This window comes from Cheilinus undulatus, linkage group 16 (assembly GCF_018320785.1).
Source record: "Cheilinus undulatus linkage group 16, ASM1832078v1, whole genome shotgun sequence".
In the NCBI taxonomy this organism is placed as follows: domain Eukaryota; kingdom Metazoa; phylum Chordata; class Actinopteri; order Labriformes; family Labridae; genus Cheilinus; species Cheilinus undulatus.
In genome coordinates, this window is record NC_054880.1 from 7,766,536 (window position 1) to 7,782,964 (window position 16,429).

General features: G+C 40.4%; 1 protein-coding gene across 6 annotated transcripts in view; it reads left to right on the forward strand.

Annotated features, from left to right (window-relative positions):
- chd4a (chromodomain helicase DNA binding protein 4a) overlaps positions 1-16,429 on the forward strand; it is a 33,623-nt gene that overhangs the window by 6,131 nt on the left and 11,063 nt on the right. For all 6 annotated transcript variants that reach the window (XM_041809095.1, XM_041809093.1, XM_041809096.1 and 3 more), the window contains exons 5-19: positions 6,085-6,203; positions 6,576-6,841; positions 7,005-7,135; positions 7,250-7,388; positions 8,160-8,329; positions 11,136-11,369; positions 11,572-11,775; positions 11,865-12,073; positions 12,669-12,800; positions 13,050-13,149; positions 13,238-13,429; positions 14,166-14,366; positions 14,462-14,599; positions 14,876-14,997; positions 15,220-15,393. In XM_041809095.1, coding sequence (XP_041665029.1) covers positions 6,085-6,203; positions 6,576-6,841; positions 7,005-7,135; positions 7,250-7,388; positions 8,160-8,329; positions 11,136-11,369; positions 11,572-11,775; positions 11,865-12,073; positions 12,669-12,800; positions 13,050-13,149; positions 13,238-13,429; positions 14,166-14,366; positions 14,462-14,599; positions 14,876-14,997; positions 15,220-15,393 — 2,531 coding nt within the window. The remainder of the gene's footprint in view (positions 1-6,084; positions 6,204-6,575; positions 6,842-7,004; positions 7,136-7,249; positions 7,389-8,159; positions 8,330-11,135; positions 11,370-11,571; positions 11,776-11,864; positions 12,074-12,668; positions 12,801-13,049; positions 13,150-13,237; positions 13,430-14,165; positions 14,367-14,461; positions 14,600-14,875; positions 14,998-15,219; positions 15,394-16,429) is intronic.

The window sequence follows — 16,429 nt, forward strand, 5'->3', positions numbered from 1 at the left end:
AGAAAAGCACATATTCCTCTCTTTCTAATGTCTGAAATGTTTTCTCTGGTCACAAACTAAAAAACACTTGGACTCAGCAGAAACATTTAATTTTGGGATCTTCATCAGGGACCCCTTTGAAAAGCACCTGGTGCTGTTTTATAGTAGAATCAGATAGCGAGTGTAACAAGTGGAACAAGCTCTTGTCGTGCGAGCTGGCTGAAAAAATGAGGGACGGCTTTGTGTCCAAATATATATACATCCTGTTTTTTAGTAACTGACATTCATTGATAAGGTAGTTTAACTTTTATAGATTAGAGTGGCAGTCCATTTCATTATACAAGTGCAGCAAGGTGTCAGCCTTTCCCAGAAGTCCTGCTTGGTTGAAGGAACATCATGCTAACTTTTTGTTGATTGCACAGGGTAGATTTCATGTGGATTTTAACAGTTAGCTGAGCTTTAAAGGCCTATATCGTTGTGTTTTTAGATTTAGACTTCATAAAGACAAATTATGCGGCTTTCACATACTCAGTGGAGAGTTTTGGATGCTTCACAGGCTGTATTTTGTTGGTGAGAATGTGAATGCCCGTTGTTTCTTGCAGTCACATGTTCCTGAAGTGAAAGTTTTCAGACCTGCTGTTAGACTGACATGCTCTCTTGACTTTGTATTTGTAAAAACAGCTGCATTATTTTAATGACAATATCTCCTGACGTTAATACTGTTAGGGCCCCAAAACAGGCTTAACTAAAGGTATTTTTGTTTTTTCGAAGTGCAGTGTGTAGCTGCATAATGCACGCAGCTTAAACAAAACGTCAAATAGTAAAGCGATTAATTAAAGAATGGTTAATTGCACTCTTTTTTAATTATCTGTCTAGTAGAGATGCATGAAACTTGTGGAGACCACACTGAAACAGGTGACACAGGCAATGATCTTCAAGCATATAAAAGCCTTATGCCTTTGTTGCTCTCACCACAAATACCACTTTGTTTAGTGTTTTAGAAAAATGTCAAAATATGCCCATCAAACTACACAAAGAGGCTTTGTATTCTGTTTTCAATGTCATATTTGATTGGGACTCGCCTGTAAACAGGGTCACATTTTAAACCATAGTACTGATGTTTGCTAGCATTTGCACCTTCAGTGCTTTAGTAATGGATACAACGTCGCTGTTGAAAACCCTTCTAAAATGATTTGCAGGCCTCTTGCTTGCAAACTTTCCATGTCCAAAATGTGCACTACACAGATTGCCACAGAGAATTCATCAACTGGAATATATTTAGAGAACTAGCATCCGTTCTCTTTTTGCTGTCCAGGTAGAGACAGGGCTGTTTGACATCAGATGCAAAAGATCTACTAGTGTATTGGCTATAAATATCATCCGTGTGCGCAAGTTTATAGAGTTTTAGGCAGAACTGTCAGGCTCGCTAGTCTTTTCTTTGATCATCCTCATCCCTTAATCCGTTTCAAGGACTGAAGTTTAAGGTCTGAACTACACTAATCTATCTGTATAGATTGCATTAATGGCTAAATACATTTTTTATATCATATCCAACAAGAAAAGGGCACAGGTTATAAAAAGTAAAATAACTTTTGAACCATGGATTGTAGGTACTTACCCTTTTCTCCTCCGAAAGCCCTCCAACATGCTGTTCTAATGATGCTATCCACGTCTTCGTAGCCCTCCTGGAAGCTTTTCTAGCAAGCCTGGAACTTGGGTGACTTTCCAGGGTCTTTAAAGATTAAATATATACCAGTAACTGGTGTGAATGTCTTGTTTTAATCCATTTCAGTCAATTTTTGATCATCTCTGCTCTGCTAGCCAAGGATTAGCCACTATATTGTTTTGTCGCAGGGGCTGTGACAACCAGTGGCAGGCTGTTTTGTCAATGCAAAACACTTAGATCTTTACACTTAGATCCTGGAGAAGACAGCCTGAATAGCACATAGAGGAGAGAGAGAGAGACAGAGAGCCTGTGATGTGGTCCTCTGCAGCTCTTCAGACAGGAACTGCATTCAATAATGGCACAAGACTTTTTGTCACAGATGATTATTTTATTCTGTTTAGTTTTTTTCCTTTTGTCTTTATAGTCCCATACTTTTTTTTTTTTAATTCCAGGACATTACTGTGTCCCACATATTCTTAAAGCCTATTTTGTCCTGAAAAGAAGGATGTTAAAAGCTTGACTGTGCACCACAGTGTCGATGTTTTACAAGTTTTTCAAGATAATAAGTCCAGGTGATACAAAAGGGTTAGAAAATATCTCAGGGCTCAGAGGGATAAAATCATAAGTCAGTATTAGTATTGTGCATCCCTATTGCCTAGCTCTTTTGTCCCTTTTCAAGCAAAAATGTGTAAATTTGCCTGGTTTAGCTTTTTAAAAGTGAAGATTGTGTTTCAATCTTGAAAAATGAAGATTTTTTTTGTGTAGTACTGTTTGTTGGTAAAGAAGCAGTTTGAAGAAGTCGCTTTTAGCTGTTGGATGTCAAAATAAGCATAATTCTCCCTTGTTTTGCTATTTCTTGACCAAATCTAACACTTAACTGATGAGGAAATCTCCATCCCTGTGAGTGATGAACAAAGCAGCAGGGACCAGTTTCTTCAGTTTTTTTGTGTTGCACATCTGTATTAGAATTCCTTTATCTCCTGGATCGTAAGTTCTGTAACCGCTTCATCTCCGCTCCATGACACGCCCCTACAGGCCGTGTACCTGTGATGGCGTCTGTGTGACGGGGAGCAGCGGTGTGATATCAGAGATGGTTAAACAAAGAGCTGCGTCTGCTGGACTCGCATCCCGGCCGCCAATAGGGGGCCTTATAATAGATGACACTTATGCAAAGGGTGGAGTGTGTGCGTGCCTGCGCTTGTTTGTGTGTAAGGGGCCGGGTGTGTTAAGGCATATATGCTGTTACCATGGTAACCCCGCCTAGCGCCTCTCCGCACTGCGCTCTTGACCCTCTTTCTTTTTGGTTAGATAAACACATTTTAATTCATCGGCAGAGCCGCCCTCGATGCTGCCTGCAGCCCCGTCTGTAAGACAACAAAAAGGGAAGCAGCTCTTTGTGAGGAGGAGGAGGAGGAGGAGGAAGGTGCAGGCTGCCCCAGTTTACATCCAACTGGTGGAACTTACTGGTACCTGCTCAGGCCCTTTAAATTCTCCTGTTCCAGAGGTGATGAATTCAGTTTGCAGAATGATTTGAGGGAAAGAAATCAAGGACAGCAGTTTAGACTGTACAGTTTTGTTGTCTTTAAATATATTTAATTCACTTCTGCCAATTAATCCATTTGGGTCATTTAATAAGCATCTGGATTGTCTTTGACCAGCTTCTTCAGTCTTACCTAGACTGATTGAATTATAGCTTTATCACTTATTTATATTTTTCTGCAGGTAATTTAGACTTAAACACAGATATTTGCTATTCCCCTTCTACGTGTGGAACTCAAACAGAAAGTTGAGGGAAAACAACAAAAATGAAATCATCTTTTACTTACATTTGTTAATTATGATAATTTTTTGCGTTTCTTTGGCTCTTTTTTGATAAATTATTTCATTGTTTTCTTCCATGCTGTCTATTATTGAGGATAATCTCTATTGTTAGAGCACTTGATAGAATGACGATATACTTGGCTGCCAAAGATGATAGAGCCACCCCACCCTCCTTTTTTGTAGATTTATTTTTTGTGTGTCTGCAATTTGGACAATTACACCATCAAAACTTTGTATAAAGACACCCAAATACCAATACTTGCATTTTAAAAGGCTTCGCTTAATTCTCATAAATCACAGCAAGTGTATGGAAGTTTATTGTTGAGATAAAAAGGGATTATAATCTTCATCTTCAAGTGCAGGACTTCAGGATGGTATATAAAAAGTCAGCTCAAGAAGCTGAATGTGTGAATTTTTGCACAAGTAGAAACCTCTCTGGTGCATGCATTGTGATTACATTAAAAACAAGAAGACAAAGTTGTCACCAAATATACTTGGGTGGCTGTAAATGTACCTGGCTGGCAGATCTGAGTATCATCTACAGGGAGATGCTGATAAACTCCTGAAAGGTAGCAATGCAAACCAGGCAAGCCATCAGATCTAAAAGAAAATCTATGGTACCTTTTAAAATTATATTCTTTTCAACTCTTTTGGTTCCCTTTTAAATATTTGTAAATAAAATGTCTAAGTTAATTTAAAATAATTACTCAGTCTAAGATGCATGCAATGCATTTAGAAATGATTCAGACCCCCTTCACCTTTTTTAGTGTTGTTTTGCTACAGCCTGATGTTACAGTCAGTCATTTTGTCTCCCATTGATCTACTCAGTACACCATAATGGCAACGTAAATACAGAGATTTACAAATCTTTGTGAATAAATTAAAGATTAAAAAAAACACTTGAAATATAACTCAGGTTCCTCCTTATTCTCTGGATCGTTGCTGAGATGTTTCTACACCTTAATTAAAGTCTACCTGTGCAAAATTAAATTGATAGGACATGATTTGGAAAGGGACACCTCTCTCTATTGAAGGCCTCACAGCTGTCGATGCATAACAGCAAAAACCAAGACACGAGTTCAGAAGAACTGCTTGGCCTGCAGAGCTCAGAGATGGGATTGTTGCAAGGCACAGATACGAGGAAGGCTACAAAACAATTCTGTTGCACTCAAATTTCCCAAGAGTGCTTTGGGCTCCATAATTCTCGAATGGAAGAATGGAAGAAACAAACAGCTGGTCCCCTGTCCAAACTGAGCAAACTGTGAAGAAGGGCCTTAGTAAGAGAGGTGACCAATACCCTGATAGTTGCTCTGACTGAGCTCCAAAGATTCTGTGTGGAGATTGGAGATTGGACTAAAATGTTTTTGAAGTCAGAGAAATTCTCAGTTTTTACAGTTGTTACAGGATATTTCTGGGAATGGAAATGCTTGATGTAAAGCCACAAAGGAACAACAACTGCTGCTGTATCTCATTCATGTTTTGTGCTGCTTATTAATGGTGGACCATGTTTTTTCTCTGCCATCTGCTATGCATTCTGCTGCCCAAGCTTCCTCTGTTTGTCTCATGGTGCATGCAGAATTGTCATCTTGGGTGAAAAGGTTTGGATACCATCAACTTCAAATTTTTTTGATTGCATGCATCCTGTTGGTTGAATTCACATTTAAGTCAGGCTTCTTGCAGTAATGAACACAAACCCCTGTTGGCGTTGCCTGTGCTTTAACAGCACAGATCCTGCCAATAACAAGTAAATTAACACCATAATGGAAAGATTAATTCATAATAAAAAACACACAATGATCTCATTAGTTGTGTGTAAGAAAACTCACCACAGACAACATAACTATCTCTGGTGAAATAATAATTGTTGCTGGCATGCAAGAAGGGAACAAAGGTTTTTTTGTAAGAGCTGGCAGTCTCTTTCTGACACACAACACCTTTTAAAAACTCTGCATGACTCCCTGCAGGTTAGCTTTGTGCCACATCTGCCCTCCACATGTTGGTCATTCAGTCAGCGAGTGATCAGAAATCATCCAGCAGGAGAGTCTTACGTAAACTCTTTTTATTGTAAATAATGTCAAAAGGAAGCCAGCTCTGTTGTCACCTTAGCACGTATTGATTTCATGCAGACCAGGTTAAAACATGTCTGGACTTGTCTGTTAAACCAGGTTCTTCTCCTCCACGCTGCGCACACCAATCGATTGATCAGATTAGTATTGATAACTGCTCACTTACTCAGTTAAAGTGGTTGTGAGAAAACAGGCTGTGCAGTGTTTGTGTAGACCGTATCCCACAGTGACTGGACTGACTGTAATGTTATGTGAAAACTTTTACCGCAAGATTTTTTCCCCTCGAAGTTCAGGGTTTTTGGAGAAAATGTAATGCATATGAATCAGAGATAGATTTAAATCATACCCCAGTTTTTGCATTCTCTTTAATTTTAAATAGCCTAAATCAGCCACATTTCAGTTCAAAGAAGAGAGATAGAGGGGTAGGGATGTCAAAGTCCTCTATTCGTTGAAGATCTTTAAAAGTTAAAATCTTACTCTGAGGATTTTAGAGGCCTCTTTTGTCTTCTTACTGATATTTATGATCTTGTGGTCCATGTTTGTTTCCTGCAGGAGCCAAAGACTTCGTCCCAGCTCCTCGATGACTGGGGCATGGAGGACATTGACCACGTGTTCACCGAGGAAGACTACCGCTCTCTGACCAACTACAAGGCCTTCAGCCAGTTTGTCAGGTAGATACTCATTAGCACTCACAACAATCTGATTACTCAACCATAGGGAAGTTTTCAGCAAAGAATTTCCCCATTGTTTAAACAGAAATTCAAATTCTGTCTAGTAGAGGAGTCTACATTTTATGAAAAACAGTTGCTACACCGTCAGACTGAAGCACAGTTTATTGAACATGGATTAAAGGAGTCAAAATGATCTTTTTGAGTGGTTCATCCCAGTGTCAGTAACAAAACTAACTGGTATTTGAATATGTGAGTCTTTGTGATATGCATTACTCTTCAAATATGGTAAACTATGAACATGTTTGGTTAAAGAAGAGTTGTATAAATCTTTAATCAAACCTGTGTTAAAATATTCTCTTCCCCCACTTTTAGGCCCCTCATCGCAGCCAAGAACCCCAAGATCGCCGTGTCAAAAATGATGATGGTCCTTGGAGCAAAGTGGCGCGAGTTCAGCACCAATAACCCTCTGAGAGGAGCGGCTGCAGCCAACGCAGCGTTGGCCACTGCGAATGTCCCTGCCGCTGTGGACAACATGGTAGCCGAAGTCGCCCCGGCTGCTGCCGCACCCGCTGCTTCAGCAGAGCCTGAGCAGCCTCCTCAACCACCGCTACGCAAGGCCAAGACAAAGGAAGGCAAAGGTACAAGCAGGAAAATTATTAGAAGAGCTGATGTTGGAGGGAGGATGTTACTCTCCCTAACTGCGTTACTTTGTCTTAAACATTACCATCTGCAGTCAAAACAGTTTGTAGATCTCTCTGTACTCTCGTGACTGACCTCCGCCTCTATGTTCTGTGTCGGCAGGTCCCAACGCCCGCAAGAAATCGAAACCTGCACCTAAACCACAGGAGAAGAAGAACAATGCCAAGACAAAGAAAGTAGCTCCTCTTAAAATCAAACTGGGAGGCTTTAACAGCAAACGGAAACGCTCATCGGTAAGAATCTGTTTCCTTTCTTTTTCTACTACACCTGTGAGCAAACATACAGCAGAGACACCTACAACACAAGGTGTTACCATGAAGATAACTTTTGTCTCTTGTTCTGCACAGAGCGAGGAGGATGAGCCTGATGTGGACAGCGACTTCGAGGACGGCAGCATGAACAGCGTCTCCGTCTCCGAGGGATCAAACAGCCGCAGTAGTCGCAGCAAAAAGAAGGCATCCAAGAGCAAACCCAAGAAGAAGAAAGGTGCGTCTAATTAAATTAACAATTGTTTGGTGCAACATGTAGCAACGTTTGATGCTTTTCTGATTATGGATATTCTCTCAGCTCTAGTGGCTGCAGATCTTTTGCAGATTGCATGTAAATGAGAATAAGTGCATACAGGGTGAAGGATTGGACGTTGGTAAAATGAACAACATGAGGAGGTGTATGCAAACACAACCATTAGTCACTATGACTGAGTCAGCAGAGTTCGGTATATTTAGACGGGGGACGTCTTGGCTGATACTGATGTATCTTCTGCTGCTGGATGGTCATCGTTGTGGATGAATTCAGATGTAAAAGATGTAAACAGGTCCACAGACATGGGAATCCTTTCAGCTAACTCTGGGTATTGTGTTTTTATCTCCCATGGCTTGCAGTGTAAAAAGTCGGGGTTAATTGCTCATCATTTAGCCTTCAGTCTGCCCAAAATGCATTGACACTTACAAAAATGTGAGCAAATCGTGATAAAGAAAAGTGTCACTTGTGTGGCAGTACTTAAAACGCTCGATTGTGAGAAGCTGCTTAAATTAGGCGTCAAAACTGAACAAGGACAAGCATTAAAGATCAGTTTTGCTCACATAAATAGTAATCTAGATGTTTGCTTTAAAACCTTTCAGTCTCAGTCGGTGTTGTTGTTGAGGAAATGTCTCCTTGAAGGGAAAAAATGACTCACCGAGTGGGTTTTTCCTCTCACAAACACGCAGCAGAATGTCTCTATTAAATGTGTGAATCCTGTTTTTCTCTGTGATTCAGAAGCAGAAGACGGTGACGGCTATGAAACGGACCACCAGGATTACTGCGAGGTGTGCCAGCAGGGCGGGGAGATCATTCTGTGCGATACCTGTCCAAGAGCGTACCACATGGTCTGTCTGGACCCTGACATGGAGAAAGCCCCAGAGGGCACCTGGAGCTGTCCCCATTGTGTAAGAAATTATGAAATACACCAGAAAATACTCTCTGAATTAAGATTTTCAGGATATGCATGGATCATTTTAGAGGATTTTCTTAATTTTGTTCCATTTTTTAACTTGAGAGAGGTCTTAAATTTAAGCTGGCACTTTCAGGTTTTGACGGTCTTGCAAGCATTCAACAACTTCTTCATTATTATTGCTGGATTTTCTGTTTCATTTCAAAACATTTCAGAGGTATTTTGAGTATGAATTCACAAGTTGCAAATGGAAGAGGGGGCTGAGGAAGTTCAGCCTCAAGATAAAAACAGAGAGTAGTTGTTTGAGGAAACATGTAGGATATGCAGAGAAGCTTTTAAGGTGGGACAAAGAAAAAGGCACAGATGCTCAGCCGTGTAGAATGTTTTCTGAATTTCATTTTTAGACCTTAAAGCTCTTGAATTTGGTTTTAAAAGCATGCATCATATTCTGACTACATAACCTTAGACCGATTAACCCTTCAAAACCTGATTTCCTGGACTCTTTTCTTATTTTAACCTTAAAAGGCCCAGAAAATTTCCTGTGGGTACGTGCTTTTGCCCATTTTCCCACAATACTTAGAACTTTTAATATATGGCAGTTATTTACATTTTACTGCTTGTTAGAACTTCCGGTTTGTAGATGAGACTGGAGACAGCTAAAACGAGGAACTCCCGGCCGAATAAGTTTAAAAAACAGAGAAAACCCTTGTAATCATAACTCGACGACAGAAAAATTATCAACATGGCTAAAACACATTTTACTGCATGTTAAGAGTGGTTTAACAGTTTAAAATGAAAAAACACAAAAAACGGGGGAACTTTATGCTAGAATCTTAGTGAGAAAAGAGGACATTACAGTAATAGCCACATGCTGGCTGTGAAGCACAGTTTCTCAGCTTTCAGAAACTGTTTGAATTTTTCCGATAACACTAACAGTCATGCAATTATGGTCATGCAAAGTGTGCTTCAACCAGGGTCGTCGGTGACGTGCTAGGATTTAAAGGGTTAAACAACCAGGCCTTAAAAGGGGTTTTTACTCCCCATCTGGAGTTCCCCTAACCAGACTGCTGTGTCATTATGTGTGGAAGATAGATTTCTAGCTACACACAAAACCTGATAACTATGCAATTTTAGTTTCACACTGTAGTTCCCTTTGTCGTCAGCTGAGTAATATCTAGAGTAATTTTTACCAAAGTCTTGATAGCTGAGCAGCTGTGTATGCCCAACCTAGGGGATACCATAAGTAACATAAAAGTTTGACTTTTCAGACCTGACTCCCAAGGAGGATTTAGCAAAAAATAAATAAATAAATAAAATAAAAGAATTTCACAATATTTTGACTATGTTTCAAAAACATTTCCTCTGGGAAAGTGCAGAAATAAAAATCAAAACATCCTATTTTACTAATTAACTTACCCCTCTGAACATAAAAAAGAGAAAAATCTGACAAGATAATCTTAAGAACCATTCAATAATCTGGTCTTTTCTGACTTTGGTCTGTAAGAAGGAAAAATGACTCGAAAAAAGCATGAATGACCGATTGTTTTCCTAGCTTGCACAAAATATTAAAGCTCTCAAAGTTGTTGTATTTTTATTTTATATCACATCATCATCTGTACAACAGAGGTGGAAAAGTACACGAGTATTTAACTAAAGTAAAAGTGCTGGTATATTAATCTTCTCAAGTAAAAGTAAAGTATTCAATTCAAAGTTTACTCACTACAAGTACTGAGTAGCTACTTAGGAGGTCCACAGTAAAACAAGATCTTTCTTTATTAACAAGAGCAACAAGAGAATATATCTTCAACCAGGTTGTTCAGGTGAAGTCACACCTCTATAATAATGTAAAATGCACTGAAATGACAGTGTTAATTAAACTCATATAGAGTAGAATTCAGCACTTAAAAGGTGTCTATATTGGTCCATACTTAGTACACTTTTGAAGGGGTTAAATGTTTTACAATATTACAGAGCTGCACCAGCTCTCATAAATCTGAGGTAAAATGGGTCTCCTCTAATAGGAACCAAGCAGAGACTCAACCTCATCCCAAGGCTTACCGATGAAGAATATACAAAAAGCATCCTTTTGGAAAACACAAAAAGCCACAGGTGGAACTTTCTAACTCAGTGGATAGCCTCACTCATGGTACAAATGTGTCTCACATCAAAAACAAAAACGATACACCAGAAACATGAGCAAAAGAATCCTGGTAGGGGTCACTACACAACAGGTGACATCCAAACATTACTAAACCATTCCTAACACTCTGCCCAAGGGCATGATGGGAAACTCTGGCCATATATCCCACAGATTTTAAAATGCACTTTGCAATGTTGTGAATAACAGCTGTTTTGGGATGTAATGTGGAATTGTTCACGCTCTATGTGCTACAAGGTTGGAAAAGTACAGGACTATAGTACTCGAATAAAAGTTAAGTTACTCTGGTTAAAACTTACTTTAGCAGAAGTAAAAGTACTGATTTTAAAATGTATTTAAAAAAATGACAAAGGACCCCCAAAACACTACTCAGTAACTTGATTTATTACTCAGTAACAGTAATTTGATTTATTAGAATTAGTTTCCTTTCACCCCTGTTGTTCAGAAAGTTCTGGCTGTAATTTGACCACAGTTGTTCTGTGTGGACAACAAAACTTCACCAGCGTTGTTAAAGCTGCAGGTGATTCTCTACGCAATGTAAGGATATCTGAAAAGCCATTTAGTGAAGATTAAAACTCATATCAAATTTTTTCAGTGAACAGAACAGGAGCTAATCAGACTGTATTTTTCCCCTCTATCTCAGGAGAAGGAGGGCATCCAGTGGGAGGCCCGTGAAGAGGGCTCAGAAGGTGAGGAGGACAATGGCGAGACAGGAGAGATCGAGGAAGACGACCACCACATGGAGTTCTGCAGAGTGTGTAAAGATGGAGGAGAGCTGCTCTGCTGCGACTCGTGCCCCTCGTCGTACCACATCCACTGTCTGAACCCGCCTCTCCCTGAGATCCCCAACGGAGAGTGGATCTGCCCCCGCTGCACGGTGAGTCCCATGGGGGGTACTAACTTTAAAGATATTTAAAACATCTGCAAATTTTTCCTATGAAATATGAGCAGATGTTGGCATTGACTGTCATAAAAAATGTTTTTATCTCTGGATATTGATCACCTGATTAAGTAAAGACAACCTGATGTAAAATCAAAGGTGACTGCTGTATGACTCTATCGTCTGTCCTCCTCTTCAGTGTCCGCCAATGAAAGGAAAGGTCCAGAAGATTCTGACGTGGCGGTGGGGTGACCCTCCTGCCCCCACACCTGTCCCACGCCCTCCAGACCTCCCTGCAGACCAACCCGACCCCGCCCCGCTGGCCGGGCGGCCGGAGAGGGAGTTCTTCGCCAAGTGGTCCAACATGTCTTACTGGCACTGCTCCTGGGTCACAGAGCTGCAGGTGGTTGATGAATCCAAAATCACATATAGAGTTTTATTGAGTTTAATAAGTGAAATGTTTCCTCTAACCATCCTCTTCCTCCCCTACAGCTGGAGCTGCACTGTCAGGTCATGTTCAGAAACTACCAGAGGAAAAACGACATGGACGAGCCACCGCCCATCGACTTTGGCGAGGGCGAGGAGGATAAGAGCGTGAAGAGGAAGAATAAAGACCCGATGTACGCACAGCTGGAGGAGAAATACCTCCGCTTTGGGATCAAGATGGAGTGGCTGATGATCCACCGCATCCTCAACCACAGGTCAGCACACAGACAGACACTCCAGGTTTTACACATAAGCTTATAAACTGAATGTAATTATTCAAACATGGAGGGAAAAGAATAGCTCCTCTTTTGTATAAAAGCTGATGGATGCCCCCTGCATTTAAAAGTAGCTCTCTAATTGATTAATAATATGGTAAGAGCCCTATTAAGTAAAACATTTATTTTTATTGGGATATAGCATCTTATCAATTAAAGGTTCTTCACAACTCCTTTGAAACTTGTCTTCTTCATCCGTTTTTTTACGCCAGCTTTTTCCTCTTCCTTGTTGGTTGTTTGATAGTAGTTACCTGCAGTACTGCCACTCAGATTGGTGGCTTTCACATTTGTTTTTTCTCTTTTTTTTAAATGGTTCACACATATTCGTCATGTGACTACTTAAACCAAACAGTGACTCCCAACCGTATTTGGGACGGATACAAATACCCTTAGACCCCTACTGCATACAGTTGAAAGCCGCTCCTGTAACTATAAATGCCTGCTTTGACATAGCACAGAGTTGTGGTGCTTAACTCTGATGCATGGAAAGAGCTGGACTGAATTGTACTTTTTCTTTTCCTCTGCTGTTTTCCAGCATTGACAGAAAGAATAACGTCCACTACCTGATCAAGTGGAGGGAGCTAGCATACGACCAGGCCACCTGGGAGGCAGATGACATGGATGTACCAGAGTTTGATGTCTTCAAGGTGCAGTACTGGAACCACAGGTGAGATAGGGACTCTGTATATCGTTGCTGCAAAAATAGTCCAAGCTACATGATATTGGGTAGTATTTTATTTTTGATCTCTACAGTACAATTTCAACAGTTTTCGCCATCTCTCATGGCAGCTTTGGTTAAGAAATACGACCAAAGATGTGCAGTTTTAAACCTTTTTGATACTATCTGATACTATTAAAGACAAAGATTGTATCTTTAAACAACACAGAGTGTTATATTCTTCTGTTTTTGTTTCAGAGAGCTGATGATGGGAGATGATGGAAAACCCGGGAAGAAGATAAAGGTGAAAGGACGAGTGAAGCGGCCCGACAGACCTCCAGAGAACCCCGTCGTTGATGTAAGTTTGGATTTTTAAGTGTTTACTCAGCCTGTGTGTTTCAGTGGGTGACTTCTACATATGAATGCTTTATGATTTCTGCCCTCAGCCGACGATAAAGTTCGAGCGTCAGCCGGATTACCTGGACAGCACCGGCGGGACACTGCACCCGTACCAGCTGGAGGGTCTGAACTGGCTGCGCTTCTCCTGGGCTCAGGGCACCGACACCATTCTCGCTGACGAGATGGGTCTGGGAAAGACGGTGCAGACGGCCGTCTTCCTCTACTCGCTGTACAAAGAGGTGAGATATTTTCCCACTCAGGACAATGAAACAGTGGAGTCTAAACCACTTTTGAGTTCAGAGCTCAGCACAGAGAGTTTAAGTGATTTTTTTTACCTTTACATGTGTCTCTAATCATAATTTATCTTACGTTTGTTTCAAATTAAGCTTTAAACAAATAAATTTGACCTTTTTTGATGCAGTTTTAAAAAGTATTTGGCTCAGCAGGAGCAGCAGAGCCTCCCTCTCTGTGTCTTTGTCTCTGCCATCCTATTGGCCAGCAGCCATCCAGCCATTTTGTTTAAGTCAGGTGAAATCTGACGACATCAAGTTCGATCTCAAACAGTAAACATTCACAGACAGAGATCATGTGTGCAGCTGCTGCCACCTAAAGGTGGGAGGCTAGATTTCAGTGTCAGTCAAAACAGCAGAAGATCTGCAAGTCTTGTTTCTATTTTTGCACTTATTTTGTCTATTTATACCAAGTCCGTCTATGTCTTTACAGAATGTTTGATTTATTCACACTTTTGAATGTCTTTTAAAGGTCAGTATTCTGGAGATTTATGTTTTAATTGACTTCAGTAAATTTAATTTAAAGCTCTGAGAAAGCTGCAAAAGAAAATAAGATCATATGACTCAAAGGCCATGACTTCTGAAGCAAAATGTTGACAAAGTTTAAAGCATCACATTATTATTGACTGGATAAGGATAGTGTTTCTGAACTGTCAGACTGACTTGTGGACCTCTCCTCCTCCAGGGTCACTCTAAAGGCCCCTTCCTGGTCAGCGCCCCCCTCTCCACCATCATTAACTGGGAGAGAGAGTTCGAGATGTGGGCCCCCGACATGTACGTGGTGACATACGTTGGAGACAAAGACAGCAGAGCCGTCATCAGAGAGAACGAGTTCTCCTTCGAGGACAATGCCATCCGAGGAGGAAAGAAGGCATCCAGGATGAAGGTGAGAGGAGCAAGAGGAAAACGTCTTCAAACGCTGCTTCACTTGTAGAATGAATTACCTGATTTAATTTCTATTTTGTTAATTTTCTCTAACAGAAAGACTCGTCAATCAAGTTCCACGTTTTGCTGACCTCCTATGAGCTGATCACCATCGACATGGCAATCCTGGGCTCCATCGACTGGGCCTGTCTTGTGGTGGATGAGGCCCACAGACTGAAAAACAACCAGTCTAAAGTGAGCACATAAATCTGGACACAAACATTAAGATTAAGAGAGCGTTGTGCGTAATTTTTATGAAAACAAGAGATATGGAAACCCTAACTCTTACAGAAGGTTATTAATTTATAATATCAACCATCTAAGCCACTGCTGTCTGGTTTTCTACTCCTTTTTCTTTTAAAACTTAAGATTTTAACCAGAAGGAACAGATCTGCTTTGGAAGCAGTCCTTGTATTTAACCTGAAATATTCTGTTGTAAACATGTTCTCTGTTGTGTCTTTCCTGCTGTAGTTTTTCCGGGTTTTGAATAACTACCCTCTGCAGCACAAACTGCTGCTGACTGGAACTCCTCTGCAGAACAACCTGGAGGAGCTTTTCCACCTGCTCAACTTTCTCACACCTGAGAGGTTCAGGTAGGTTACTAACTGGGACAACTGCACCAGTTTTCCTCAGTTTTGGACAGATGTATTTCATTTTCTGCTTTTTTTTTTTTTTTTTTTTTTTTTAAGCATTTTGAGCCTCGTGCATTCCCTTTTTGTAGTTTTTCCTTAAACTTTGAAGACTTCAAACTTTATCAAGTTGTTTTTAAATTTTAAACAACTGCTCACCTGCCCATCTGTTTTTCTTGTCTACAGTAAACTGGAGATCTTTCTTGAAGAGTTTGCCGACATCGCTAAGGAAGACCAGATCAAGAAGCTGCACGACATGCTGGGTCCACACATGCTCAGGAGGCTGAAGGCCGATGTCTTCAAACACATGCCTTCTAAAACTGAGCTCATTGTCAGAGTGGAGCTCAGCCCCATGCAAAAGTAAGTCAGGAGAAGAGATTGGGGTTGTTTATTTCTCTTTTTATTTAACATGTAAACCCTAATGAGACCCCTTACCAATCTAAGTCTGTACCGAAATGCTGTTGATTCTTTGCTGTTTTATAAAAAAGTTGTTTAGTTGGCCCCAGATGTAAAAGTTTTGTTTTAAACAGAGCTAGTATATCTGTTTTAGATTGCTTAGAAAACACATTTCTTCTCCAAACAGTAGCATTTACTTGGGTTTCTCTTTAAACCTAAGTTTTCTTTTCTCAACATTACATTTGAACACATCTCATAATTTACATTTGTTTATAGTCATTTAACTGACCCAACCATGAATAATTAAATATTAAGTCACCGTATTTAATTAGTTAACTAGCTTTTATCCTGCTGTTTTCAATGGATGGCAACAGTCGATTCAAGGGGTATTTCAGGTTTTTTTTGCAGTTTGGCCTTTTGAAGTACCTAGCAGCAGTAGTAGTGGCATTAGCCTCCAGTGATTTAAATGAGCATTGCTCCTTAAAGAAGGACTCACTGGTTGTACTGGCCAGGAAGCTTAGCTATACAGTATAACAGATGAGTACAGTTTCTCCGTGGAATTTAGAGAGCTTTTTTTTTTTTTTTTTTTTTTTTTTTAAAGATTTATTTTTGGGCATTTTTCTGCCTTTATTAGATAGAGGAGGACAGCGGATAGAGTTGGAAACAGGGTCAAGAGTGGGGGAGAGACATGTGGTAAAGGGCCTCAGGCCGGATTCGAACCTGGGTCGCCCGCGTAAATGGGGAGCGGCTGAAACCACTAGGCCACCTGCTCCCCGAATTTAGAGAGTTTTTGGTTAGAAAAAAATAAAAATAAAAAAATGGGCCACAAAACAATGTTGGCACAAAGGTACGCACTATCAAAAATTTTTGAAGCATCTTAATTTGTACCCAGAAAGCCTCAGTGTGTGTCACAATTTTGCAACGCAGGTTTTGGCTACAGGTTATGTGCTCTTTTATTGCAAAACAGTGAATTGCATCAGAAGTTTTGAATAGTGTGCAT